At 54.3% G+C, this 27,893-nt stretch overlaps 4 protein-coding genes across 4 annotated transcripts; all 4 read left to right on the forward strand.

The window, feature by feature from the left end:
* Positions 1-317: 317 nt before the first annotated feature.
* On the forward strand, positions 318-890 carry LOC308564968 (uncharacterized protein; the record flags this gene model as incomplete). The annotated part of the gene is made up of 1 exon (XM_081153687.1): positions 318-890. The coding sequence occupies one exon, from the start codon at positions 318-320 to the stop codon at positions 888-890; it is 573 nt and encodes a 190-aa protein (XP_081009813.1).
* A 3,877-nt stretch (positions 891-4,767) lies between these two features.
* On the forward strand, positions 4,768-5,214 carry LOC308565611 (uncharacterized protein; the record flags this gene model as incomplete). The annotated part of the gene is made up of 1 exon (XM_081154919.1): positions 4,768-5,214. One exon carries the CDS (start codon positions 4,768-4,770, stop codon positions 5,212-5,214), a length of 447 nt encoding a protein of 148 aa, XP_081011045.1.
* Positions 5,215-10,472: 5,258 nt separating this feature from the next.
* On the forward strand, positions 10,473-11,030 carry LOC308564969 (uncharacterized protein; the record flags this gene model as incomplete). Its single annotated transcript, XM_081153688.1, has 1 exon — positions 10,473-11,030. The coding sequence occupies one exon, from the start codon at positions 10,473-10,475 to the stop codon at positions 11,028-11,030; it is 558 nt and encodes a 185-aa protein (XP_081009814.1).
* Positions 11,031-15,711: 4,681 nt separating this feature from the next.
* Positions 15,712-22,576, forward strand: LOC308564964 (uncharacterized protein; the record flags this gene model as incomplete). The annotated part of the gene is made up of 3 exons (XM_081153680.1): positions 15,712-15,754; positions 15,944-16,049; positions 22,027-22,576. The coding sequence occupies 3 exons, from the start codon at positions 15,712-15,714 to the stop codon at positions 22,574-22,576; spliced, it is 699 nt and encodes a 232-aa protein (XP_081009806.1).
* Positions 22,577-27,893: the final 5,317 nt, after the last annotated feature.

Genomic DNA, 27,893 nt, shown 5'->3' on the forward strand with positions numbered 1-27,893 from the left:
AGCCCCACATGGCACGTGGCCCGGGAGCGGCAGGAGGGAGCCCAGTCCGTCTTTACAAAGCAAAGTGAAAGGAGGAAGAAACCGAATTTAGAAACTGAAGAGAGTGGACTCTGGCTTGAGCTCGTGGGACTGTGGGAGCTAATAATAGCGCTTGTCCACATGGGATGGTGTAAACACAAACAGGAAGTCACCCAGCATCTCCCCTGACCCCTGACCCTGGGGGTATATAAAAGCCCCTGGCCCAGGAGGCTCCACATCTGACCACCTCCCCTCTCTACCTGCTCCTCTGACCTGCTCCACCCTCAACCACCAGAACCATGAGCTGCTGTGGCTGTTCCGGGGGCTGTGGCTCCAGCTGTGGGGGCTGTGGCTCCAGCTGCTGTGTGCCCGTGTGCTGCTGTGTGCCGGCCTGTTCCTGCTCCAGCTGCAGCAAAGGGGGCTGTGGCTCCTGTGGGGGCTGCAAGGGGGGCTGTGGCTCCTGTGGGGGCTGCAAGGGAGGCTGTGGCTCCTGTGGGGGCTGCAAGGGGGGCTGTGGCTCTTGTGGAGGCTGCAAGGGGGGCTGTGGCTCCTGTGGGGGCTGTGGCTCCTGTGGGGGCTGCAAGGGGGGCTGTGGCTCCAGCTGCTGTGTGCCCGTCTGCTGCTGTGTGCCAGCCTGTTCCTGCTCCAGCTGCAGTAAAGGGGGTTGTGGCTCCTGTGGGGGCTGCAAGGGGGGCTGTGGCTCCTGTGGGGGCTGTGGCTCCTGTGGGGGCTGTGGCTCCAGCTGCTGTGTGCCCGTCTGCTGCTGCAAACCCTGCTGCTGCCAGTCCAGCTGCTGCCAGTCCAGCTGCTGCAAACCCTGCTGCTCCCAGTCCAGCTGCTGTGTCCCCGTTTGCTGCCAGTGCAAGATCTGAGGCTCTGACCTCCCCCCTCAGGTGACTCCTGCTAATCTAGGTCTCCCCACCAGGACCTATGTTTCCTTGCTAACTCCTCAGTCACACTCAGAACCCACCTTCCTCCCTCACTCCCCATCCCTTTCCTAAGTAGAAGCCACTGCAATGTCCACGTCTCCTGACAAATCTCTCCCTGAGTCCCACTCGGTCCAATCACCCTGGTCCCCTAACCTCTCTGCCAGTGACGCAGAGCAGGCGCTCCTGGACCTGTTGCCATCCTGGTCCACTCTGCCCACCTCAGCTTGGAGTAGGTGGGACTAAAGAGATGTCCTCAGAGCTGCTGTGCTCACCAAACTCTCTGCTTTACCTTAAATTGTTGTTGTAATTCAATAAAAACGTCACATTGACAAACTAAAGCCAAACCTTGTGGAATTCTCTGTTGCCGGCACCATCGCCCCTGCCCTGGGTCTGTCATTCTTTTCTGGTGATAACTCAGACTTCAGGGGGCTGATGGAGATGTTGGCGGGAGGTGCTGAGGCCCCACCCCCGGGCTGCTCTCTCCTGGGCTCGCCTCTGCTTCTTAGCCATGGACAGACAATAGTGCAGGGAAGGACTGAGGACGGGGCGGGAATGGGGTGGAGCAGACAATGGGAGGAAAAGGGCTCATCTGTAATACTTTCAACAATAAAGATAATTTTTTTAAAAAAGTATCACTATGAAATTGTGATGTATGCTATCTAAAGACCTAAGAAAACGACTCGCCCTCTCAGCTAGTGTGCTAGGCCCAGGACCCCACAGCTTGGGTCAGGGCCCCTTTCTTGGAAAGTCTGAGCACCAGAATGGCCTGCAGGGAACCCCATCCACCATTGGGGGTATTGTAAATGGGTGTTGCCACTGTGGAAACCAGTATGGAGGTTCCTCAAGAAATTAAAAATAGAACTACCATATGACCTAGCGATTCACTTCTGGATATGCACCCAAAGGAGATAAAATTAATATCTTGAAGGGATATCTGCAGTCCCTGTCCACTGCAGCATTATTCACCTTAGCCAAGATGTGGAAACAGCCTACATGTCTGTCAACAGGTAACTGAGTAAAGAAAAGATGTTATGTGCACAAGGGAATATTATACAGCCTTTAAAAAGAAGAAAATTCTGTCCTTTCCTGAAGGACACTACATAAAATAAGCCAGACACAGAAAGGCCAAGCATGCATAATCTCGTTTATGTGTGGAATCTAAAAAGGTCGAACTGAAAGTAAATAAATAAAAGTTGAACTCACAGTAACCAAGAATTGAATGGTGGTTGCTAAGGGATGGAGGGAGAGAAGAGAAAGTGGAAAGTTTTGGTCATAAGAAGAGTAAGTTCTAGGGTCTAATGTACAGCGAATAGGACTGTACTGAACATGTCAACATGGCTAAGAGAATAAATCTCGTTACCCACAAAGAAGGGTATCTGTGGGAAGTGGTTGATACGTCGATTAACCAGATTGTTGGGATCATTTCTCAATGTGTATAGACAGCAAAACATCAGGCTGTACGACCTAAATAGGTACAATTTTTGTTTATCAGTCAGACCTCAGTAAGCTGAAAAAATATGCAAAACTCAAACCTCATCAGTTGCCTTTGGAGGATCCTGGGAACCAATCCATTATTTAGGGGGAAACCCACACATTTATTCTACTTTTGTATAGAAACTCTATATAAAACTCTATATATTTTGTGATAACCAGGTAATGAGAGGAAGTATTCCAGCTCATAAAAAAAGGAGCAATAGTATGATTAGAATTTGCCATTTTCTAAACCCTAATGACATAATGGGTCCTCCAATGTCACCCCAGTAAATTCAATAAAAAGAAAAAAAGAAAAAAAAAAATGGGTCTATGCAATGACAATGAATCATTACACGTCAAGTTTACTGGATGCAACCAAATCAGCGCTTAGAGGAAAATTCATAGCCTTCAATGCATATGTTAGAGGAAAAACAATAGGCTTCAAACCATCAAGCTAAAAACCCATCTAAAGCACTGACAGTTGCTACAGGGAACACTGAAGAAGGGCTATTCCCAGACCTGCTCTCCTGGGAACCAGGTAGTATGGCAGGTGGGGGGTGGCTCTTTCACAGGTCCCCTTGAAGCCAGGCATGGCATGTGACCTGCTCCTGCCATGTGAAACACTCCTCCTACCGCCCAGCCTGGGATCACTGGGTTCTGCCAAGGCAGGTCGGGATACCCAGCACAGTCTACAAGTCCTCGGTGGGAAGGGCCATTACACCTGGAAATATTCACAGGTGAGATGAGCACCTTCAAAACTACCACTCCCTTGGACAGCTTACCTGCTGATGGCACCGGTTACCCCCACCCCCATCATGTCTTTGAGGATCCAGCTCTGACACACTGCTCAGAAATGGGATAAACGTTGGGAGAGTGAGCCCTGCCTCACACACACACAGAGGTGAGCCCGCCTCCCCTGACCACACAGACGAGTTCGAGATCCATCACAGAACCAAACGCAAAAACCAAATCACTAACGCTCCTGGAGGAAGCACCCACCATCAATGTTAAAAATGTCAGATTGGACTTTATGGAAATTTAAAATATGCTTTCCTATTAAAAGATGCTATTAAGCCCTGACCAGGTGACTCGGTTGGTTGGAGCATCATCAAGTGCACTAAAGGGTCACAGGTTCAATTCTTCCCAGTCAGGGCACATACCAGGTTGTGGGTCAATCCCCAGTTGGGAGCCTGTACAGGAGACAACGGATCTATGTTTCTCTCTCTCTCTCTCTCCCCCCTTCCCTTCCTCTTTCTAAAATCAACAAACATATCCTCAGGGCAAACCAAATACTACGAGAAAAGTGTACATTAAATTTATATAATTTATATAATTACATATATTAGTATATAATATGTTCTATATAATATATAATTATATACGGAGCAAAGCACTTTATTGAGCCAGAATTTATGAAGAACTCCAGCAAATCAACAACAAAAAGACAAAAACTACAGATACAAATGGGGTGATGGGCACATCTGTTCACATTTAGCAAAACTCCTGGGACTGTGAATTTAAAATATGTGCATTTCTCTGGATATAAATTTTACCTCCATAAAAAAAGGTGAAATTAACTTTCCAGGAAATGAAAAGAATGAGAGGCGATGGCTCATCAAATTGTGTCCCAACCACTCAAACTATGTTCATGGGCATCACAGAAAAGAACTTTGAGTTATATCTGTAGACTTGCGGGGTTTTTACTAAGACGGACTGAGACCCAGAGAGCACCGAGGGGGGACTGTGAGCCCAGGTCCCGGAGGGAACACCTGTGACACATGTTTGGAGGAGAAGCGGACCAGAGGGAGGGGCTGGAATGTGAGGCCGTGGAGGCCAAGGGCTTTGAAACATTGTTTCACAAATGTAACAAGATGCTGGTGCTGGTCGTTCTAGGGGTGGAACCACAAACTGTCTTGTCTTCCTGCCTGATACTTTTATTTACGGAAATAATCACTAGTTGATTTCCAAGTGGGGAATAGACACTCTCTTGTGAGTGACAGAGGTTTACTACCAGTGAGCAGAGAGAGGAGAGCCCCACATGGCACGTGGCCCGGGAGCGGCAGGAGGGAGCCCAGTCCGTCTTTACAAAGCAAAGTGAAAGGAGGAAGAAACCGAATTTAGAAACTGAAGAGAGTAGACTCTGGCTTGAGCTCGTGGGACTGTGGGAGCTAATAATAGCGCTTGCCCACATGGGATGGTGTAAACACAAACAGGAAGTCACCCAGCATCTCCCCTGACCCCTGACCCTGGGGGTATATAAAGGCCCCTGGCCCAGGAGGCTCCACATCTGACCACCTCCCCTCTCTACCTGCTCCTCTGACCTGCTCCACCCTCAACCACCAGAACCATGAGCTGCTGTGGCTGTTCGGGGGGCTGTGGCTCCAGCTGTGGGGGCTGTGGCTCCAGCTGCTGTGTGCCCGTGTGCTGCTGTGTGCCGGCCTGTTCCTGCTCCAGCTGCAGTAAAGGGGGCTGTGGCTCCTGTGGGGGCTGCAAGGGGGGCTGTGGCTCCTGTGGGGGTTGCAAGGGAGGCTGTGGCTCTTGTGGAGGCTGTGGCTCCTGTGGAGGCTGCAAGGGGGGCTGTGGCTCCTGTGGGGGATGCAAGGGGGGCTGTGGCTCCTGTGGAGGCTGCAAGGGGGGCTGTGGCTCCAGCTGCTGTGTGCCCGTCTGCTGCTGCAAACCCTGCTGCTGCCAGACCAGCTGCTGTGTCCCCGTTTGCTGCCAGACCAGCTGCTGCAAACCCTGCTGCTCCCAGACCAGCTGCTGTGTCCCCGTTTGCTGCCAGTGCAAGATCTGAGGCTCTGACACACTAGTGGCTACTGATCAGACAGAGACGCCCCAGAGACCAATACCCTATCTGAGATCCTCAGCCCCACCTGCCTGCTCTGTCTGGCCTGGGGAAGCAGGAGGCTAGAGCAGAGATGGCCACCCGGACCTGCAGAAGGCCGGTCCCCAGCACCTCGACACAGAGGGCTCTCAGGAATGGACTGACTGCCTCCTGCCCCTGGTCACCCCTCTCTGCTCTCCTCTCCCCACGGCGCAGGCCTTGGCCTCTCCCTGAGTAAAGCTCCTGTCCCATTGGCTCTAATCTCTGTCTGTCGTGGTCCTCAAGTCCTGAGGGTCCTGACCTTGTGGTTCTTTAAATAAACGTGTCCTCTCCCCTCACAAGTCCTGGTCTCGGCTGATTCTGTTCTCCTGCTTCTCTGTAATTAGCACCTCAGCTCCCCTCCTCTCTCCCAGTGCTTCCTTACTTTGGCCTCCTGAACCCTGACAAGGCATCAGGGACCCTCCACAGACCACAGCGTGCTCGGTGCCCACACCACGCACTGCGCAAGGAACACCACGTGGCACCTGCCCAAAGAGAGGAGGCAGGTGGGACCGTGGTGCAGGAGGAGAGTGAAGGTCCAGGCAGCCACCGGGGGCCAGGTGCCAGGGGAGGGATGGAGACAGGGAGGTCTGAGACCAGTCCAGCAGGGGGCGTGGGGACCAGCCACGGTGTTTAAGTAATTCAGGGGTAAGATTCTGGACATGGGGGGAGGGCATGAAGGGAGAAGATGAAGATGACACCACCACCACCCGCTCCTGAGGCGGGTTCAGAGACCACGCTAATGTCATGGACGCCTGCTGTTTCTTCAAAGGCCTGAGCGCCTCTTCCCTCCCCCCCCCCCCCAGAAAGTGACTGGAACAGAACTGTGACCCAGGGACCCATCCTGACCCTTCCTCCTCTTGTCCCAATTTCCTCCTGGGTCCATCCCACAGGCTCAGGGAGCAGGCTCCCCTCCCAGACCCTGCCAGACCCCTGCTCACCTCCCTGGGCCCTGCTGGCTCCCACCTTCCGTCTCATAGGTCCACACTCGTCCCTGGGACACCTGCACAGAAACACCTTCCCACCTCCAGCCTGGCTCTGCTGCTGCTTTTCTTAGAACACACCTGTGTTAGTTTGATCCGATATGCAGGGACATGGGGCTGACGGGCCCCTCCAGCCTCAGGACCAGGCTGGTGACCAGGCCAAGCCAACCGGAAAGTTCTCAGGATGTTTTCCAAAATGCTCCTCTAGCCCTGGCGGTGTAGCTCCATTGGTTGGGCTCATACGGTGCCCTGAAAGGTTACGGGTTTGATTCCCAGTCAGGGCACATGCCCAGGTTGCAGGCTCCATCCCCAATAGGGGGCTTGCAGGAGGCAGCCAGTCCCCTCTCACATAGATGTTGCTCTTTCTCTCTCCCTCTCCCTTCCTTTCTCTCTAAAAATCAATAGCCCTGGCTGGTTTAGCTCAGTGGTTAGAGCATCGGCCCGCAGGCTGAAGGGTCCTGAGTTCAATTCCGGCCAAGGGCATGTACCTGGGTTGCCGGCTTGATCCCCAGCTCCAGTCTGGACACATGTGGGAGGCAACCAATCGAAGTGTCTCTCTCACATTGATGTTTCTCTCTCTCTCTCTCCCTTCCACTCTCTCTGGAAAGCAATGGAAAAAATATCCTCGGTGAAGATTAAATAATAATAAAATAAAAATCAATAAAAATATATTTATTAAAAATGCTCCTCTATTCTGAGATCCTGGACACTGGTCCCACATAAACCAGGAGGTGCTGGTGGCCATCTCATCAGCACAGAGCGAGAGCCTGCCTGGGAGTGACGACACCACAGGGCTTCCTCTAGCATCAAATCCCTCCTACCTTTCTGCAGCCACGCCCCCTCCAACAACAGCTGGAAAAGGATCTCTTTTTAAAGATTCATGTAGTTGCATTTAGGACCCGCCTGGACACAGCAGGATCATCTGTGTCTCAAGATCTTATGTAGCCCGGCCGGCATGGCTCAGCGGTTGAGCATTGACCTAGGATTCAGGAGACCACCGTTCAATTCCCGGTCAGGGCACATGCCCAGGTCGAAGGCTCAATCCCCGGTAGGGGGCGTGCAGGAGGCAGCTGATCAATGACTCATCATTGATGTTTCTCTCTCTCTCTCTCCCTCTCCCTTCCTCTCTCTGAAATCAATAAAGATATATATATATTTTTAAAAAAAGATCTTATGTAATCACATCTGCAAAGAGCTTTCTTCCAAATAAGAAAACATTTACAGGTTCCAGCAATTAGGCCCTAATATGTTGGGTGCCATTAGCCCTACACCTACCATAGTTCATCCCCTGGTCCCCAGAGTCACATCTGTCCCAAATGCAAAATGCACTGATTCCACCATAGGAAACCCCCCAAGTCTCAACACTTCTCGTGACTCCCTCAAAATCCCCACATTTTATCATCTAAACCCTCCAAATCAGTTCAAAGTGAGATTCAGGATATGACTAGTCCTAGAGTGAAACTCTTCCCCGTCTCTGGACTTGTGATACAGTAACAGTGGGGAATCGTAACGCACCCACCATTCTTTTGACGTTGCTTCTGTAAATGCTGACTCTGACTAATATGCAGCTTGTAGATAAACAGCGTGTTTGTATAAGAATCCTAGGAACTAACTTCAGAAGGTACAGGCTCCGGCCTTCAAGTGTTCCAGCTCCAGGAGGTTTGCTCACCTTCAACCCTAGAACCAGGAAGGCACACACCAGACCATCACATGACCAGTTTTGAGATCCTTATTGGAATGGACTGTGCTGGCTGCACATAGAAGACTCTTCTTCCCCCTCCCCTTGGATTCTTTCTTATACTTTGTCTCTCCCTCCTTATAAAAACCTCTGCCTGCACTGAGATGTTGCAATGGGCTTTGTGACAAGAGCCATGCATCTCATCAGGTTACCAGCACTTGAATAAACCTCTTTTCTTTTTCACCATCATCTGTCTAACGAGTTTGGTTTTTGCGATGGCAGGCAGCCGAATTTGGGTATTGGTTACAAAACCACAAAACCACAAAAGTTATCTGCTTCCAAAATCCAATGGCAGTGGTGGGACAAGCATAGGGTAATAGTGACAGACATTCCTCCTTCAAAAGGGAAAACACAGATTAAAGGGGTCATGAGTCCCAAAAAATTCCAAAATCTAGCAATACAAATTCCACTCAGGACAACGGCTGGGAATAATGCTCCTTGGCTACAGGCTGTGGCCTCTGATGCATGGCTCTGCCTTCTGGAACATTCTTCCTTTTTCATGAACCGTGGCTTTTTTTTTTTTTTTCACCTGATTAGTTTTATCAGCCTAATTACTGCCTTTTGAACTTGGGGAGTGTGACATCTTTCCTGCATTTCATCCTGACCCTGTTCCCTTCATTCCAGCTGGCAGTGATTTTGCTGGTACGACATTCTCAAAAAGCTCATTTTTTCTAATAATTTCCTAATTTTAGTATCTTTTGCAGTCTGAACAGGCTGAGAACTTCCCAAACAATCACGTGCTGGTTTCTTTTACTGAACAGTTATTTCCTAAATTTATCTCATCCTCTCATGTCTCACAAGGAGCCAGAAGAAACCAGAAGTACCTTCAAAACTTGCTTGGAGATCTTCTCAGCTGAATATTCAGATTTTTCACTTACAAGTTATGTTTTCTGTTATTTACAAGGACCAAGGCATGGTTACAACCTCACTGTCCACAGACAGATGAGTGGATAGAGAAGCTGTGCTACAAATATACATATGTGGCCATAAAAAAAAAAAAAATCCTGCTGTTTGCACAACATGGATGGACCTGGAGGGCATTGTACTAAGTGAGATAAGTCAGACAGAGAAAGACAAATCCTGTATGATCTCACTTATCTGTGGCATCTAAAAACAACAACAAGCTCATAGAAAAAGAGATCAGTTTGTGGTTACCTGAGACAGGGGTGGGAGGGGAAATGGGATGAGGAGGTTGAAGGTGCAAGCGTCCAGTTATAAGATAAATAAGTCCTGGCTGCTGTGGGCACATCTGACAGAGGCTAAGAGAGTTGTCATCACAGGGAACAAACTTTTTCCCCATTTTTTTCTTTTTTTTTGTATCTCATGAGGTAATGGATGTTAGCTAAGTAACTGAGGCCATCATTTCACAGTATATCTAACCCAAGTCATATGCTGTTCACCCTAAACTTCTAAGGTGCTGAATCCAATTACATCTCAATAAAATGGGGGGTGGGGTTCTGTTTTCCTCATCAATCCACTGCACAATTCAGCTGGTTTCCTGCCAGGACATACAAGACCTGCTTTCCTACCATTTCCAAAACCACGTCTTCCCCGTGGCCTAAGACACCTTTAACATCCACACTTCCACCAAAGCTTGTTCAGGGTGATTTGGGCTTTTTTGTCATTCCCCTCAAAATCCCTCCACCCAATTTCAAAATCACTTACACCTTTTTAGATTCTTGCCGTCACAGCAAACTGCTTCCCGGTGCCAAAATCATGTTAATTTCTTGTAGCTACTGTGACAAATGACCACAAATGCTGTGATTCCCTCCCAGATCTGAGGACCAGAAGTGTCTCCAGAGTCTTCCTGGACCTAGGCCCAGCCATAGACGGAGTGGCCAGTACGTCTGCCCTCCCCACCGGAGCTCAAAGGGAGGATCCATCCCTGGCCCTCCTGGCCACATTACTAAAATATTCAAAGCAAGATTTCAAATCCCTCTCTGTCCACCTTCCATTCCTTCTCCCCTGTGTGTGGTCCCATGTTCTCTGCCTCCCTTCCATCAGGCAGAGGGTGGCTACGTATAGGGCCCAGATCACGCAGATGTTTCTCCATCTCCAGGTCTTCAACTTCCTCAGTTTGCACATATTCCAACAACAGATGTGAGGGAGCCTGGGCACAATGCTGTCACCACAGGTCACATGTGTCAGCACCAAGGGCAGGTGACCACTGCCAGGGACTCCTGGGAAGAAAGGCTTGAGATTGGTGTGTATGACAAAGAGGCCAAATTTAGAAACCTAAGGACACTGTCAGTGCCCCCAGGCAACAGGGACTCACCAGGAAGGACAGCAAACAAAAACATGGCCCTGAGGAAAGAGCCCAGACACAAGGAAGTGACCTGGCCCAGCATCTTTCCTGACCCATGGCCCTGGCAGATATATAAAGGCCCCCGGCCAAGGAGGCTCCACACCTGACCATCTCCTCTCTCTACCTACTCCTCTGACCTGCTCCACCCTCAACCACCAGAACCATGAGCTGCTGTGGCTGCTCCGGGGGCTGTGGCTCCAGCTGTGGGGGCTGTGGCTCCAGCTGCTGTGTGCCCGTGTGCTGCTGTGTGCCGGCCTGTTCCTGCTCCAGCTGCAGCAAAGGGGGCTGTGGCTCCTGTGGGGGCTGCAAGGGGGGCTGTGGCTCCTGTGGAGGCTGCAAGGGGGGCTGTGGCTCTTGTGGAGGCTGCAAGGGGGGCTGTGGCTCCTGTGGAGGCTGCAAGGGGGGCTGTGGCTCCTGTGGGGGCTGCAAGGGGGGCTGTGGCTCCTGTGGGGGCTGTGGCTCTTGTGGAGGCTGCAAGGGGGGCTGTGGCTCCTGTGGGGGCTGTGGCTCCTGTGGGGGCTGTGGCTCCAGCTGCTGTGTGCCCGTCTGCTGCTGCAAACCCTGCTGCTGCCAGTCCAGCTGCTGCCAGTCCAGCTGCTGCAAACCCTGCTGCTGCCAGACCAGCTGCTGCGTCCCCGTTTGCTGCCAGACCAGCTGCTGCAAACCCTGCTGCTGCCAGACCAGCTGCTGCGTCCCCGTTTGCTGCCAGTGCAAGATCTGATGTATCCAACTAACTTCTTCTAACTGCTCCATCTTTGAAGCTTTCGTCTCATCACTTCCCCTCACACTTCTTGCTCCAGCCAACCCCATTCTCACTCTGTGTCCAGCACACTCGTGAGAGTGGCTGTGGCTCTATTCCCTCCCTGAGCTCTGAGATATTCTTTCTGAGAGCAAGGGCATATTCCAATGTTCACCAATACTCTAAAGTCAAGTGGCCGTGCCCTGGCCAGGTAGCTCAGTAGGTTAGAGCATCGTCCCGATATGCCAAGGTTGCAGGTTCAATGCCAGGTCAGGGCACATACAAGAATCAACCAATGATGCCTAAGTGGAACAACAAATTGGAGTTTCTCTCCCTCTCTCTCCCTCTCCCTCTCTCTAAAGTCAATAAATAAAAATAAAAATAAAAATAAAAATAAATCAAGTGTCTACTGTTGGTGTTTCTGACTCCTCTAAAGGCCATTATCTACCACTTCCGGGCACTGGCCCTGAGAAGGAACTGGCAACGCTGGGCAGAGGTATCTACTCTTGGCTCCTCAATAAAAGAAGCACCACCCCTGTCACACCCCAGCACACTTCCTTCTCCCAAAAAAGTGGGGTTCCGTTGGACTCCCTTATTTCCAGCAGTTTCTATACTTGTCTGTTAAACTACTATAAAACTTCCTCCCCACAAATCATGTCTGTCACTGCAAACAATTTCATTCATAGTGTGATTCTTCACTGCAGTCTCTCTCTCACTGCTCACAAATAAGGGACTTCCCTGGGCCCAGGCCAGCCAGCCAGGTGCTGCCTCCAATGTCCCTCTGCCTCCGGCCATGCATGTCCTCCACTGATACTTGACAAGTGAATGGTCTGAGACATGGTGGAGCCGGGACAGAGCGCTGAGCCATGTCAGGATGTGGGGCTCATGTCCTTTGTCTTGTACTGTCCAGCAGTGGGACTTTCCCTCTGGGACTTTCCTTGGTGTGTTGGGGCCAGCACTTCCCCTCCCTCCTTCCCTCTTGTGTCACAGAGGCCAGGAAGCATTTCCTCGACTCCCTTGCAGCTATGGCCCCAGATGCAATTAGGCTCACTCATTCTGCTTTCTCGTGATATTAGGAAAACAAATAAGGCAGAAGCACTGAGAGTGTACTGGGCCTTCGTGGGTGATGTTAGCAACATCCCACTGTCTGGCCACGGGCATCACGCTTATCTAGGCACAGGGCCCAGAGGGGTCGTTCCTGGAGGTCAGCTCCTCTGCTTCTTTCAGTGTGTCTGGAACCAACTAGTCTCTATATCAGACTCCACTGTGGTTAGAACAGCAAAGTAGCAGAATGATGCCCCCCAAAAGTATCCTGTCCTGATCCCCACACCTGTGACTCTGTTCAGTTGCCTGGCAAAGGGAATTCAGGAAGCAGGTGGATTTGCGGCTGCCAATCAGCTGACCTTACGTAGGGAGATCAGACTGGACTGTATCAGTCCGGGGTATTAGTCATTGTATTAGTCCCTGTATTAGTCCACTCCGGCGGCCATAACCAAATCCCGCTACAGGGTGGCTTCGAGAAACAGAGAAAGGAGCTCTTGGAGCCAAGGGCAGGGGACCCCATGGCAAACACAGGTCCGTGGGGGCGTGAGGAGCACAAGGTGTTCACACATGGCGCCGATGGCGGGGCAACTGCACAGACAGAACTGTGCCCCAAATTCCTGTGTTAAAGCCCTAGCCCCAATGTCAATAGGGAGGCTACTAATGTTGAATGAAATAAATGGGGGTCCCTAACCCAGCTGCACGGGGGTTCTTATAAGAAAAGGAGATACTAGGGATAGATCTGGGTCTGTCTGTCTGTCTTCCACTAACATGGTCAATTAAATTCGTTCATTTTCAAACGTTCCACAAACCCTGAGTTCCTAGGATCAAGCCCATTTCGTCAAGCCATAGGATCCTCTATATATTGCTGGGTTCAGTTCTGTTGAGGACATTTTATTTTGTGTTCACAAGAAATATTTGTCCATGGTTTTCTTTCCCTGTACTCTCTGCATCTACCAACCAAAACATTCTACCTCCAGCCCTGGCCCGTTTGGCTCAGTGGTTAGAACATCGGCCTGAGGACTGAAGGGTCCAGGGTTCGATTCTGGCCAAGGGCACGTACCTCGGTTGCAGGCTCCATCCCCAGCCCCAGTTGGGGCTCATGCGGGAGGCAACCCATCGATGTGTCTCTCTCACATGGATGTTTCTCTCTCTCTCTCCCTCCTACTCTCTCTGGAAAGCAATGGAAACAATATTCTCGGGTGAAGATTAAAAAAAACAAATTCTACATCCAGTAAAAATATCCTTGGAGGTGGAGGGGCCGTAGGTACATTTTCAGGCACCGGAGGAAGGAATCACCAGCCACACGCTCAGGCTCGAGGAAACTTTGAAAGATTTTCTTTGGACAGAAGAAAGTAAACGCCAGAGGCAGCTCTGAGGCCCGGAAAGGAGCCGGGGAGGAGGAAGCGTCATAATGCAGGTGATTCTAAGCAGCGTCGGCCACAAGGCACGGCCCTGCGCAGGGAGTGGGGGGGGGTGTAAACTGTACTCACAGCCACACCCACGGCGGCCACGGCCCCCACGCAGGGACCAGGGAAGCGGGTGGAGCGTCCTCGGCTCTCTGCGGTTTCGTGCGAGTGGGAAAATAACAAAACTTGGTTCCGTTTTAATAAAGTCAGAAACCTGTGTTTTCACCTCCAGGGTGACCGTAAAAAGGAGAGTAAAATAATGCTGATGCCTCAACGAAGCGGAAAGTGTCCAAATTAAATTTTCAGTCAATAAGAAGAGCGGGTTGGAGCCGACAGAGCAGACGGTACAGCGGTGGGTTTAAACCGAGTTGTCCATCACCAAACACAGGTGTGAGCAGGCAACGCCCGGCTACAAGGCAAGCGGGGGTGGGAAAGATTTTAAAATATTCATTGCTTAAAAGATTTTTTTAAAAATATTTTTCTATTGATTTCAGAGCGAGGAAGGGAGAGAGAGAGATGGAAACATCAATGATAAGAGTCATTGATCGGCCGCCTCCTGCACGCCCCCGACCAGGGATCGAGCCTGCAACCCGGGCCTGTGCCCTGACCGGGCATCGAGCCGCGACCTCCTGGATCCTACGTCAATGCTCAGCCGCTGAGCCGCCCCGGCCGGGCAAGATTTCTTGAACAGGACAAACATACTTGTCAGAAAGGAAAGCGCTGATACATTGAACTAAATTAAACTGCAAACTGCTGTCCACCCAGTGACCTCTGAGAGACAACAAATGGGCGGGTCCGAGGCAGAGGAGAAGTTCGTCCCACGTGTCAGCTCAAAGGGTGACGCCCGGACTAAATAAAGGCCTTCCACCAAATCATAATAAAAAGGCCCAGAAAAGAAAATGAGGGCCAGGCTGGGACAGGCATATTGACAAGAGCCCGTCTTGTAGCCGGGAAAACGCTAAAACCTTCTCTGGCCCTGGCCAGGGGCGTAGCGGTTGGGGCGTCGCCTGGTGAGAAAAGACAGGACACGGGGCAGCTCTGAGGTTCGAGCCCCTGGCGGCCCTTGGGGGACAACGAGGCTGCCTTTTAGGGGAGGCGTGGGCGCATCTGGGGAGCAGCCGGTCTGAGGGGACACGAGCACCCCGGTGGGGGGAGCAGGCTGTCTGAGGGGCCAGGGAGACTCCCCAGGGAGACAGGTCGGGGGGCATCTGGGGCTTGAGGTTGCAGGACCCCAAATGGCTCAGTGTCGTGGAGAGAGCGCGGGAGAGGGGAAGGGCCAGGCGGGAGCACCCGTGATCCTAACAAGAATCTTCCAGAACTTGCAAACCATCAAACTAAAATGCTTTTGCAGAACAAAGGAAACCACCCGCAGAATTCAAAGGGAACCCGCCACACGGGAGAACACATTCGCTGGGGATACATCTGACAAGGGGCTAATTCCCAAAATTTACAAAGAACTCCTACAACTCAACACCAAAAAAACCCCCAAACAATCCAATTTAAAAATGGGCAGAGGTCCTGAACAGACGCTTCTCCAAGAAGGACACACAGGTGCCGAGAGACCTACGAAAACGCTCTGTCACCAATCATCAGAGGGATGAAAATGAAAACCACAGGGAGCTGTCACCTCGCACCTGTCCGAACGTCCATCCAGAAATCAACAAACAAGTGCTGGGGGGATGTGGGGAAAGGGGACCCCTCGTGCCCGGCTGGTGGGAGCACCGACGGCGCAGCCCCCGTGGGGAACCGCGTGGAGGTTCGCGGACGCCCTCCCGCCGCCTCCCCTGGCGCAGGCGGCCACCAGGGAGTAAGGCCCCGAGGATGTCCCTGGGCCCCTTGCCCTGCAGGCCTGGGCCGTCCTATGGCAGGTCGCACGGGATGAGCAACAGAGGCAGGTGACCGGTTCCCGTCCGTCCGGGGAGGCCAGCAGAAGCCAAGTTCCTAATTACGGAGGCCGCAGAGGGAGATGCCAGAATTAGAAACCTAAGAAAGTGGGTGCCGCCTGAGCCAGCGAGAGGGCAGGGACTCAGGGAAAACAACATGGCACGGAAGTGGCACAAACAGGAACCAGGAAGCGACCATGTGCCCAGCATCTCCCCTGACCCCTGACCCCGGCGGGTATATAAAGGCCCCTGGCCCAGGAGGCTCCACATCTGACCACCTCCCCTCTCCACCTGCTCCTCTGACCTGCTCCACCCTCACCCACCAGAACCATGAGCTGCTGTGGCTGCTCCGGGGGCTGTGGCTCCAGCTGCTGTGTGCCCGTGTGCTGCTGTGTGCCAGCCTGTTCCTGCTCCAGCTGCAGTAAAGGGGGCTGTGGCTCCTGTGGGGGCTGCAAGGGGGGCTGTGGCTCCTGTGGGGGCTGCAAGGGGGGCTGTGGCTCCAGCTGCTGTGTGCCCGTCTGCTGCTGTGTGCCAGCCTGTTCCTGCTCCAGCTGCAGTAAAGGGGGCTGTGGCTCCTGTGGGGGCTGCAAGGGGGGCTGTGGCTCCTGTGGGGGCTGTGGCTCCAGCTGCTGTGTGCCCGTCTGCTGCTGCAAACCCTGCTGCTGCCAGTCCAGCTGCTCTGTGCCCGTTTGCTGCCAGTGCAAGATCTGAGGCTCTGACCCCAGGCCTTCGGCCTCAGTGCTTGGGGACCCCCTGGATCAGCTCTCTCCACATGTCCTCCCTGTGGCACCACAACCTCCGCCTGCTTGTCTCCCGCTGGGCTCTCCCTCGGGGACTCTGCCGTCCAGGGCGCAGTGCTTCCTGGTCACTGGAGCTTCCTGGGGCAGGTGCCAGCTGCCGCTCGATTGGCCCTCCTGGCTCGTGAGCGGGTCACTCCCGCCCCTCCCGGGCTGGCTGAGACTCGAGGGCCGTCCCTGCACGGCTGGGGCCGTGTCTGAGTGACCGCTGGCCCCGGCTGCTGAGACCCGGCCTCTCAGCCCCAGGCAGCGGCTGCTCCCGACTCAGCCTTCCCGCCCCGTGGCCCACCCCCCGCGGGGCTTTCCTTCCTCCTTAGATCAGCTCTTTCTGTTTAGAAAAAATAACTGAATTTCCTTTAATAAAACTTCTCCTGACCCTGGAAGCCAACTGTATACTTGTTGCAATCCTTTCCTGTGTGGTGACAAATCACTCGCTGCTCGTGTGACTCTGGGACACCCTGGCGGCGCCTGGTGGGTCCGAGAAGCACCCACTGACCCTGTCATCCTGGAGGCCGCCAAGCGCCATCGCCCCGGCCTCATCCAGGACGAGAGGCACACAGATGGGCGCCGGGCACCCACAATCCCAGCAGGGACGCGGTGGGGCGCCCTGTTGGTGAGGGACACGGCCTCCCTCCCCCCCCGGGTCCCAGGACAGGAACCTGGTCCTGGTGGGTCAGGGGCCAAAACCCCAGGACGCCCTCCGAGGGGCCTCAGTCCACCTTCAAGCCAAACGCAAAATTAGAATTTGGCATTGGAAGTGAAGGGCCCCCCAAAAGTTACCGCCCGGCTCACAGCACCGGGGGGCCAGTGTCCCCGCTGGGAAAGCGAGGCCCCCGGGGCACATCTGGGGGGGCTGAGGGAAGCGGGACTGTCCCGTGAGGACCGGCCACCGCGTGGGCCTCAGCACAGCTGCGGGAATGACAGGCGCAGGGGGCCAGGGGACAAAGGGACCTGCGGAAGTTCTCCCACTGAATGAACAGTGAGGAAGACAGAAAAAAAATCGAAAACCAGAAACACTGGGGGCGACGGGCGCCAGTGAAAGGTCCACAAGGCCTGAGAGCCGCTGGCGACGGAGAAACGGTGCAACTGTGAACGATTCCCGGGGCTGAGGAGGTGTGATGGGGGGGGGGGGGCAAATAATCCAGAAATAAAATTTCAGGTTTTTTCAACTACATTTCGGAGAGGGGGCGAGTGTGGCAGAGGCCCCTTCTCACCGGGGAACACGGAAGAAAATATCGTTTACGATAATTTGGTGAAACATCGGAGAAGGGGGACTCGGGAAGGCGGCATCAGCGGGAGCCTCGGTCCTCATACATTTCTGTGTCCGCACAGAGGCAGCCAGCTGGGAACCAAGAGCTCAGGTTGGCATTTATGCCAAAACCAGGGTCCGTTCCCGGTCAGGCCGCAGGCGGGGTTTGCAGCTCGATCCCCGGGGGGGGCGGTCGGGAGGCGGCCGATCAGGACTCTCTCATCACTGATGTTTCCCTCTCTCCCTCTCCCTTCCTCTCTCTGAAATCAACACAAACATGTGTAAAAAGAAAACACCACCCCCTGTGGCCACCACGCAGCTCCCCGGGGTCCCTCCCCGCTCGCGACCTGCTCCCCACAGTTCTACAGGGTCCCGAGGTCAAGACCAGGGAGGCAGCTGGGGGCAGCGAGCACCGGGGCGGCTCCTGCTGACGGCGCAGGGCCGGGTCGTGGCCAAACTCCAAAGTGCCCCAGACTCGGGGCGTTTGGGGGTTCAAGCACCGCCTCCTGCAGAAACCAACAGTGACCAGAGCAAGCCCAGATGCCGACGGACACCCACGGGTGACGCGGAAGGGGGTCAGCAGGCTTCCGTCCCCGGCTCCTGCCACTGCGGGGGGCGGGGCAGGAAAAGGTGTCATTACATTCTGACGGTGTTTCGTTTAAAACATGTATGAAGGGGCAAATAAATAAAAATAAATTGTAAAGAAACAAAGCGGGTATGAAACGCGTCCGGCTGCCGCCGAAACGGGGGATGCAGTGTGTAACCTTCTAAATCAGTCGAGGCAGGAAAAACCCGTATAAGAGAAGGGGGACAGTTACATGCACATGGATGGTCGGGTCCAGCGCCCCGATGGGAGACACAAACCCCAAAACGGGAGCTGGAAAAGCAGCCGCCCGCCGGTCACAGGAAACGCCTGAGATGGACGCACGCAGGAGGCACCTGGACGGAAGGGAAGGGGAGCCAGCCAGCACCTGTGCAGGGAAAGCAGCCGGCAGGGGACAGCGAGCCAGGGCCCGGGCGGGACGGGTGGGACGGCTGGAAACGGCGCCAGGGGACAGCTGGCCAGGGGACAGCCCCGGATCCCCGCGTCCCACTCACAGAGCCTCCAGTCCTCGAGGCGCAGGAAGAAACCCGAAACTCCGGAGTCAGCGGACGGGGCCTCACCCTCCTTCTGGAGCCACCGACAGCCGGCGAGCAGGAAGGCCGCACGGACGGGGAACTCGCCCCAGCACCGCAGGCTGGCGCCCACGGAGATCACGCGGCCTGGTCACGAGTGGGCCGCGCCGGCTGCCGGGGTCCCCACAAAGCTCAGGGCCCCGAGCTCCGACTTCTACACAACCCGTCAGAAATCAACCCACAGGACCCCCCCCCCTCGCTGGGAAAGCGTCAACGCTTCTCGGTAACTCCTGGGTCAAAGGCACCATCCAAAGAGAAATTAGAAGAATATCCCGGGCCGGTGCGGCTCAGCTGGTTGGATCATAGTCCTGGACATCAAAAGGCTGCGGGTTCGATTCCCAGTCAGGGCACGTACCCAGGTTTCGGGTTCGGTTCCCAGCCAATCAGTGTTTCTCCCCCCCGGCCTTCCTCTCTCTAAAAAACACCTTCCTCACATGCTCTCACTCATATGTGGAATCTAACAAATAAAATAGATCCAGAGACGCAGAAGCATGGAGCAGACTCACGCACCTCGGCGGGAAGGCGGGGCCGAGGGGGGGATTAACCACAGGACTTCTGTGCACATATGCAGAACCCAGGGACACAGACAGCAACCGGTGTGGTGAAGGCCTGGGGGACGGATGTGGGTGGAGGGGGTCGGGGGGGAAGGGGGGGTCATATGTTATACTTTCAACAATAAAGACAAATTTTTAAAAATAAAAATAAATTTAAAAAAATACAAACCATATCCCCCAGTGAGGATTTTTTTTAAAAGCCCTGGGCTGGGTGGCTCAGTTGGTTGGTCTTTAAATACCACAAAAAGGAAACTTGGGTTCTGGGTCAGGGCACAGGCCGGGCTGTGGGCTCGATCCCCGGCGGGGGGTGCGCGGGAGGCGAGCCACCGGTGACCCCCTCTCACGTCCGCGTCTCTCTCCCTCCCTCCCTCCCTTCCGCTCTCTCTGAAAAGCAACGGGAAAAACATCCTTCAGATGAAAACTGAAAATAAAACAAAAACAGAACGTGGGCAGGGGACGCGTCCGCTCCACGCAGCCCACGAGGTAACCTCCGCCCTCCGCAGACTCCCTGCTGGACGGCTTCCCACAGGGGTTCTGCCCGGTGGCCGAGGAACCGATAAGCCCAGGCCGACAGACAGACGCAGACAGACAGGCGCTTCCGAAAGCGGGCCGTGCGGGGCTCCCGGCCTCACGGGTGCCGAGGAGGGCGGCCGGGGGAAGTGACACCCACCCCGGCCTGATGATTACCCGAGGCATAGAAACCGGATACTGGCAACTTGGGACGCGGCCCAAGGACGCAGGGATATTCCCACTATAAACCCACCTGGAGCTCCCCATAACCACCAAGGGAGAAAGGGACCCAAATGAGGAGAAAAAGGACCTCCCTTCGTCTGACACAGTTTTCTGCCAAACGTTCACCAAAAGCGTTTCGCCCGATGGCAACGTGTTAGAAGCGTTTCCTTTAAAGTCAGGGCTGAGACAGGGCTGCGCACCGGCTACAAAGCCTTGTCGCAGTCAGTGTGGTAAAGCAGAAAGAGAAATAAAAGTCATAAAGGTGAAAGCAGGAATAACAAATAATTCACAAAAAGACATGAGTGGCACAGGAAACCAAGGGGCCTCTATAGATAAATCACGAGCGTTAAAAATAGAGCCCAAGGTTGCCGAGAACAAGATCGATATACAAAAATCAATCCACGGCCGTTAGGAAATGTAACCCTAAAAGGTGCCATTTAGAAGGGCGACGTGCCCCCCCCCCAACAGTGAGGCTATAAAATAATGCATCTAACAGATGCTAGGTCTTTATGGAAGGAAAAAAGACATTTGAACTTGACCCTAAGGTATTTATTTATTTATTTTTAAATATATCTTTATTGATTTCAGAGAGAGGAAAGGAGAGGAGAGAGGGAGAGCTAGAAACATCAATGATGAGAGAGTCACTGATCGGCTGCAGCCCACAACCCGGGCATGTGCCCTGACCGGGAATCGAACCCCGATCGCCTGGATCCTAGGTCGACGCTTAACCACTGAGCCACGCCCGGCCGGGCGACCCTAAGGTATTTAAAGACCTTCTAAATAAATTGAGAAACATACGACCAAAACTGTCGATTCTCCCAGATAGGCTTTTTAACTCTGAACTTTCAAACTAAAAATAATAATAATAACAATACCATATATGGGATTCTATCTGATTAATGATCTTGGGGAAGGAAAGGGTTTTCCAAATAAAAAAACACGAAAATATAAACTCTGAAGAAAAAGATTAATACATTTTAGAGTTCAAATTTTTAAAGCCTGGTGTACCAGAAATCACCAGAAGGGGGCAAATGACTAAAAAAAAAAAGCTTCAGATAGTTGGAGAAAGATAGTTGCCATGCGTGTTACTGACTAGAATTCAGAAAACTCAAAATAACTTCAGGAATCCATAAAATAATAAACAGTCCAATCTCATTAAGCGGGCAAAGCGTACACAGAGGAAGTTAATGGAAGATTCCAACAATAAAGAATCGTGAAGACGAGCGTGGTGTCAAGTTCACGGTGACAGGTGCTGGACGGGACGCCCCCCGGGACCAGGGCTTTGCAGGCCCAGGGGCAACGTCCGCTCAGGGCTCAGGGTGGAGCCCAGGCCCAGCCGCCCAGCCGGGGCTCCACTCCCAGGTGCCCAGGGGCTTCCACCGCGCACAGAACCCGCCAAAATAAAATAGCAACAAAATGGAAACAAAGTATCCACCAACAGGCGAACGGAGACTCAGCGGTTGTACCTCCAGGGATCAGAGGGAGCCAGGGACCCTCTACGCACATCTCTAGCCACCACTCCAAAAGCAACTTTCAGGAGAAATACAGTATCTGACCAGCTGCACGAGGTTTAGAGCATTGGAAACACTGTGTTTAAAGAACATCCGTATTTAGTAAGGCTGTAAAGACCTCCTGGGAGTGATGAACTCCTAACTCGGGATTTTACCCACAGCGGGGGGTGGGGGGCAACCTGGGCAGATGCGTGAAGGAGGCTTCGTGTAATAATTCTTTTCATAATGTGGGTGTGTTTTGCATGTTTACTTGATATATTATTTATACCCTTTGCACAGCTAAAAAAAAAATGTCAAATCAGACTCAGCAGTCAATGGAAATGGGCTGGACCCTCGAGGGGGGTGTTCCCACAAGTCTGAACACGGAAACTGATAGCAGGTGATGGCACGTGGACCTGAAGTCCAGGAAAACAAGAGGCTCTAAATGTGGCACAAACAGGAACCAGGAAGCGACCATGTGCCCAGCATCTCCCCTGACCCCGGACCCCGGCGGGTATATAAAGGCCCCTGGCCCAGGAGGCTCCACACCTGACCACCTCCCCTCTCTACCTGCTCCTCTGACCTGCTCCACCCTCACCCACCAGAACCATGAGCTGCTGTGGCTGTTCCGGGGGCTGTGGCTCCAGCTGCTGTGTGCCCGTGTGCTGCTGTGTGCCGGCCTGTTCCTGCTCCAGCTGCAGCAAAGGGGGCTGTGGCTCCTGTGGGGGCTGCAAGGGGGGCTGTGGCTCCTGTGGGGGCTGCAAGGGGGGCTGTGGCTCCTGTGGGGGCTGCAAGGGGGGCTGTGGCTCCTGTGGGGGCTGCAAAGGGGGCTGTGGCTCCTGTGGGGGTTGCAAGGGGGGCTGTGGCTCCTGTGGGGGCTGCAAGGGGAGCTGTGGCTCCTGTGGGGGCTGCAAGGGGGGCTGTGGCTCCTGTGGGGGCTGTGGCTCCAGCTGCTGTGTGCCCGTCTGCTGCTGCAAACCCTGCTGCTGCGAGTCCAGCTGCTGCGAGTCCAGCTGCTGCAAACCCTGCTGCTCCCAGACCTGCTGCTGTGTCCCCGTTTGCTGCCAGTCCAGCTGCTGCAAACCCTGCTGCTCCCAGACCAGCTGCTGTGTCCCCGTTTGCTGCCAGACCAGCTGCTGCAAACCCTGCTGCTGCCAGACCAGCTGTGTCCCCATTTGCTGCCAGTGCAAGATCTGATTTTTGGGTTTCGCTGGGACTCTTCCCAAAGTCGATGCCACCCTCTGCCAGGAGTCCTGGGTTCCAGCTCTGCCATCGCTTGCCTTTTCCCAGCACCCCCTGAGCAAGACTCTCCCTCCGCACCCCAGAGCCCTATTTCCTGTCCTCTCCTCCACGTGTGAACATCTTCCTTTGCCCTCCTGCGAGAAATGCCGTGGGCACTGCTCTCCAAGAATGACTTGCAGAGCTCCCTCTCCCAGCAGCCGACACCTTTCCACACCTGCAGCCACGGCCTGTCCCCAAGCCCTGCCCACCTGGTTCCTCCTCCAGTGACGACATCTGAGCAGGGACAGGCTTCAGTTCCGCTCATCCTGCAGTCACCAGGTGATCTCCATCTGTCCTCTTAGCCTCTAATAAAGCTGCTTGCCCCAGACCCCACTGCTGTGTTAGTGTATTTTTCTGTTTATATTCCTCTGTGGGTGGGACAGTGTGCATGGGAATAGCGGCGTCTGTGGCCACGCTCAGTTCTGGGACCCGTCTGAGCCTCCCAGAGCGCCCTCCGCAGCGCTGACCTGCCCTTCAGTTCTCAAACGGCCTGTTTTCCTTCCAGCTGACTAGCAGAGCAGCCTGAGCGAATCACTCTCCTCCCAGACCTCAGTGTCCACACCTGTAAAGCGGGCAGGAAATGGTCTGTGAACACTAAAGCAGCCCGAGGGACAACACTGGTGACAACGACCAGTGAGTGCATCTGGCACATACCCACTCTCGCCTCAGTGCTCAGCTGAGGCAGGTGAGGCTCTGTCATCTTTGCTGAAAGAGCCAGACCAACTGCAGTGGTCCCCGGGTGCTCCTCATGTGGCTCTGGCACCTGTTGGGTGCCGCACTGATTGCTCATGGCAGCCCAGTTACCGATAGAAATGAAGGACAGGGAGGGTGAGTGCCTTAGGGAGCCGGGCTCCACTGTCCCTGTTGGACACTGACAGTTTCCAGGCCCCTCACACACGGGCAAGCCAAGGAGACCAAGCCTGGCTCCATTGTTCCTCTTGGACCACTGACGGTTTCCAGCCCCCCTACACACACAAACACACACAGGGGCAAGCCACTGAGAAAGCCCATTGTCACTGGTGGGGAAATTGGAACCACTAAAACCCCAGCCTGCACAGGCACCTTAAGCCCAGACCCATCCTCTAACCAGGACAAAAACCAAAGCACGGTCCTCTCTCTTCGCTCAGGCCACTCCAGACCAGCCTGGGTGCCTGCCCTGCTCACCCAGGGCCTCCCTGTGTGACTGGTGCACCCTGTCCAACCCCATGGTGCACGTGTAGAGTGAGCAACCTTGATATCTGGCCCCCGGGGGCAGCAGGCAGGTCCCGCCTCCCGTGGGACAGCCACAGAACAGGAGTGCTTGTCTGCTGCCCGCTGTGGACAGCTCTGGAGCCAGGACGAAGCCACGCAGCCCGGTCCTGCACCCACGGTCCTCACCTCTGGGACGTGAAGGTCTGTGGTTCTCTCTCCTGACAAAAACCAGGAGAGAAGCCCTGGCTGGTGTCGCTTAGTGGTTAGAGCATCGGCCTGCACACGAGTGGGTCCCCGGTGTGATTCCCGGTCAAGGGCCGGCACCTGGGCTGTAGGTTCAATCTCCGGCCCCAGTTGGGACACGTGCAGGAGGCAACCAATCTATGCGTCTCTCTCACATCCATGCCTCCCTCCCTCCCACTCTCTCTAAAAATCAATGGAAAAAAATATCCTTGGGTTTGGTTTAACACAAAAAAATGATATGTGAATGTGTAACTCAAAGGCTAACAGAAGAGAGAAATTGAATAAAAATACTTAACATATTCAAAAAAAGGCAGGAAAAAAGGAATAAAGGAACACGAGAGAGGTGAAGGAAACAAAATTAAAATAGTAAGATGCAGACCGCCGAGTGGCGTCAGTAACCTACGGCGGTAATTACTAATGCAAGCAACCTGAACTCTCCCACCGAAGCCACCTGTCAGACCAGAAACTGAAAGAAAACGCAGATGCTTGCTGTTTACAGAAAAAAGATACACTTTAAATACTAGGACGCAGAGATGCAGAAAACCAATGGCCGGGGAAAGATACATGGTGCAGCCACTAATTTCGTAAGAAGCTACTGTAGCCATGTCACTGTCAGAGGGACCAAACTATGACAAGAGATGACAAAGAGCATTTCACGGCGCTGAGTGGTCGGTGCAGCCAAGGAGAAAATGACCCTAAGTTCTACACACCCAATAACAGAGCTTCAAATTCCATAAAGCAAACGTTCACAAAACTAAAAAGAGAAATGTCCAAATCCACCAATAGAGTGGGGGTGGGGTGTTTAATAAACCCTCTGATTTAATAAATCCCACTGGTACCAGCAGGAGGGAAAAACAGTAAGGAGACGAGATCCGGGCAACCTGACCAACCAGCTTGGCCTAACGGACATAGTCTACTTCCAAGTTTTACAGAGGACGGACTTCCGACAGAGAGGAATCGAACTAGTCCTAGAGAAGAGGAAATTCCCTTTTCTCTCTTAATCTCCAGATGTTTGAAAATTAAGCCATAGACTTCAAAAGACACCCTAAGCCCAGCCGGGCGGTTCAGTGGTTGCGCATGGACCCATGAACCAGGAGGTGGGAGTTGATGTGCCCTGTTATGGGCTCGATCCCCAGCAGGGGGCGCGCAGGAGGCGGCTGATCAATGACTCTCATCCCTGATGTTTCTCTCTCTCCCTCTCCCTTCCTCTCCTTGAAATCAATCAAAACATATATATTTTAAATGTGTATAGAAGGATGCTGCTCATTGCACTGTTCTTAGTAGCTGAGATATGGGGAGGATCTAATAAAATAGTCAGTCTGAATATCAGCACACATCCATAAAATACAAAACACCACGCAGAGACTGACACGGGCTGGGGGGGCGGGGGGGGGGCTCAGAAGCATTTCCTTGAGTGAGAAGAGCCAGACACAGCGCTGTTGGTTGGGCGTTGCCCATGCACCCAAAGGTTGCCCCGACAGGTAGCGCATTGGCTCCCCCGTCAGGACACATACCGGGGCTATGGGCTCAGTCCCCCGTAGGAGGCGTGCAGGAGGCAGCCCATCACATCGATCTCTCTCCATCCCTCCCTCTCCTTTCCCCTCTCTCTAAAATCAATAAAAACATATTTTTTAAAAAGAAAAAAAAGCCAGACACAAAAGAATGCACAGTGCACGTTGCCATTTCTATGAAGTTCAAGAACAGGCAACGTGAGCCCCCGGTGATAGGTCGGAAGGTGAGGGCACAGCTGTCCGGAAAGGAGGAGGGAACTCAGTGCAACTATGTATCCACCGAGTTGCAAATCAGCAAGGAAAAAGGAACCTGCTTTTCCTTCGCACAGAGAGGATGCTTTGAGAGGCGCCGGCCCGGCGTCCTCCCCGCGGCGCGGCGGGTGCGGGCGGGCGGCAGAGGGCGCGCACGCCCCGCCGAGGCCGCCCCGCCGACCCGCCCGACGGGGAGCGCGGGTCCCGCCCGAGGCCGCCGGCGCTGAAAGGTCCTCCCGGGCCCTGCGCGGGGTCCTGCTCCACCCCGGGGACCCCGCGCAGGGTCCGCACGCCCAGGTCAAAGTGGCCGCGATCACCTGGGGGAACCAGGGCGCATCGGACAGCTGGGGCGGGACGGCCGCTGCGGGAGGCCAGGCCCCGCTGGAAACTGCAAACCCCCAGCGTTGTTTCCTTTCACCAGCCGGCGCTCCGTCCCACCGCAGCCCGCTCCCGGCGGCCCCTGTCCCCTCCACACCTAGGACCAGAGGAGAGGCTGGTGCCCTCTGGAGCTGAGCCCATCTGGGGGCCTGAGGCTCAGGGCCCACCTGGTCAGGCGCCAACCCTCTGCTGGGGGTCGAGGGAGCGTCCTGGGCTGGAAAGAACCTAGGGCCAGAGCTGGCGGCCTTGGAAAGTCACAGTCCTCTGCAGAGCGGGGACCTCCCCACCCTGCTGCCCCATCGCTACAGAACGCCAGGTTTTAAGGGCTCATTTGCAGGAGAAATAACCATTAGGAATATAAAATACTCACGGGCTAACCACACTTCCCTGGCCAGGCACAGCCTGGGAAACTGTATGCCACCCACACACACTGGCAGCTTCCAGAAGCGGACATGAAGACAGCCCCTCAATTTACTGAGGTCTGCTCAGGCCTAGCCAGGAGCTGCCCAGAGCACAGCCAGAGTCCTTAGGGACCGAGGGCACCCCCAGACCACATGCAAGTGCTGACCACATCTGGGCTTGGCCGAAGAGTGGCTGGCCCCACTTGAACACCCCCCCTACCCAGTCCCCCCCATCCCTACTCCTCCTAATCCCCAACCCTACACCCCATTCCCTCTACCTCTGCCTTCCTCCCGCCTTCCTCCCGCCCACTGGGCTCACCCTGGGCCTGGCAAGGAGAACAAGCTGGGTTAGGCATCCCCTACCCCCAGGTGAAAGTCCTTCTAGAAAGACATGGACCACCTCCTCCAGTGGTCCCAGGCCCCTCCGGGTCTGTCACTGCTCCCCGAGGTCCCCACCTGCCCCTCCCAGAGCCCAGCCTCCTCACTTCTCAGACACGGAGTGAGCCCAGTGCAGCCGGGAACCACAGCACCCCCACCCCATGCCGACCTGGCCACGCATCCTCCTGGGCATCTTCCCCTGCTGAGCTCAGGGTCTGCCTCTGGCCAGGACCTCTCTTCTTAGCAGGGCCCTCGCCCTTCTGGGGCGCAGCCTGGCTCAGGGAAGGAGGAAGGCCCTGAGCCCAGCCCCAGCCCTAAATAGCCCCTGGTTCCCAGGGCTTCATCCCCAGCCCCCAAGTTGTTTGTTCCTCCTGAGCGCTGGCTCTGAGCCAGGCACTCCACGCACACTCACAAGCACTCTCGAGTGCACAAACACACGACTGCTGGACGCTCCTCCGGCCAGCGAGGGAGGCCCCAAGCACTTATTAAACTCCTACTGTGTGCTAGGCTCTGAGGCAGCAGGACAGGCTGGTCTCAAGAAGTGAGTATGGCACAGGGGAGGGCCCCTCCTGGTCCTGGGCCAGCATGCACCCGCTGACCCCATTCCCGCCCTGGAGACCTGCACTGGCCGGGGCTACAGGCTGGAGGGGGGACCACCTCCACTCCCCATTGTGCAGTCAGGGAGGAGGGGTTTAGAGATACCTGGGCTGTCTAGCCACACCTCCCCCCAAATAATTACCTTCCAGGCTCCGGGGCAGGGCAATTTGTCCCCTAGCGCTGGCACAGGGCCTGGCCCCAGAAGGCACTCAGCAAATATTTGACAAATCGATAGATGTGTGCCTGCCTGTCCTCCCCAGCACCCTGGCCTCCTCCTGGTGG

Source organism: Miniopterus schreibersii (genome assembly GCF_964146895.1).
Source record: "Miniopterus schreibersii genome assembly, chromosome: 12".
NCBI lineage: Eukaryota > Metazoa > Chordata > Mammalia > Chiroptera > Miniopteridae > Miniopterus > Miniopterus schreibersii.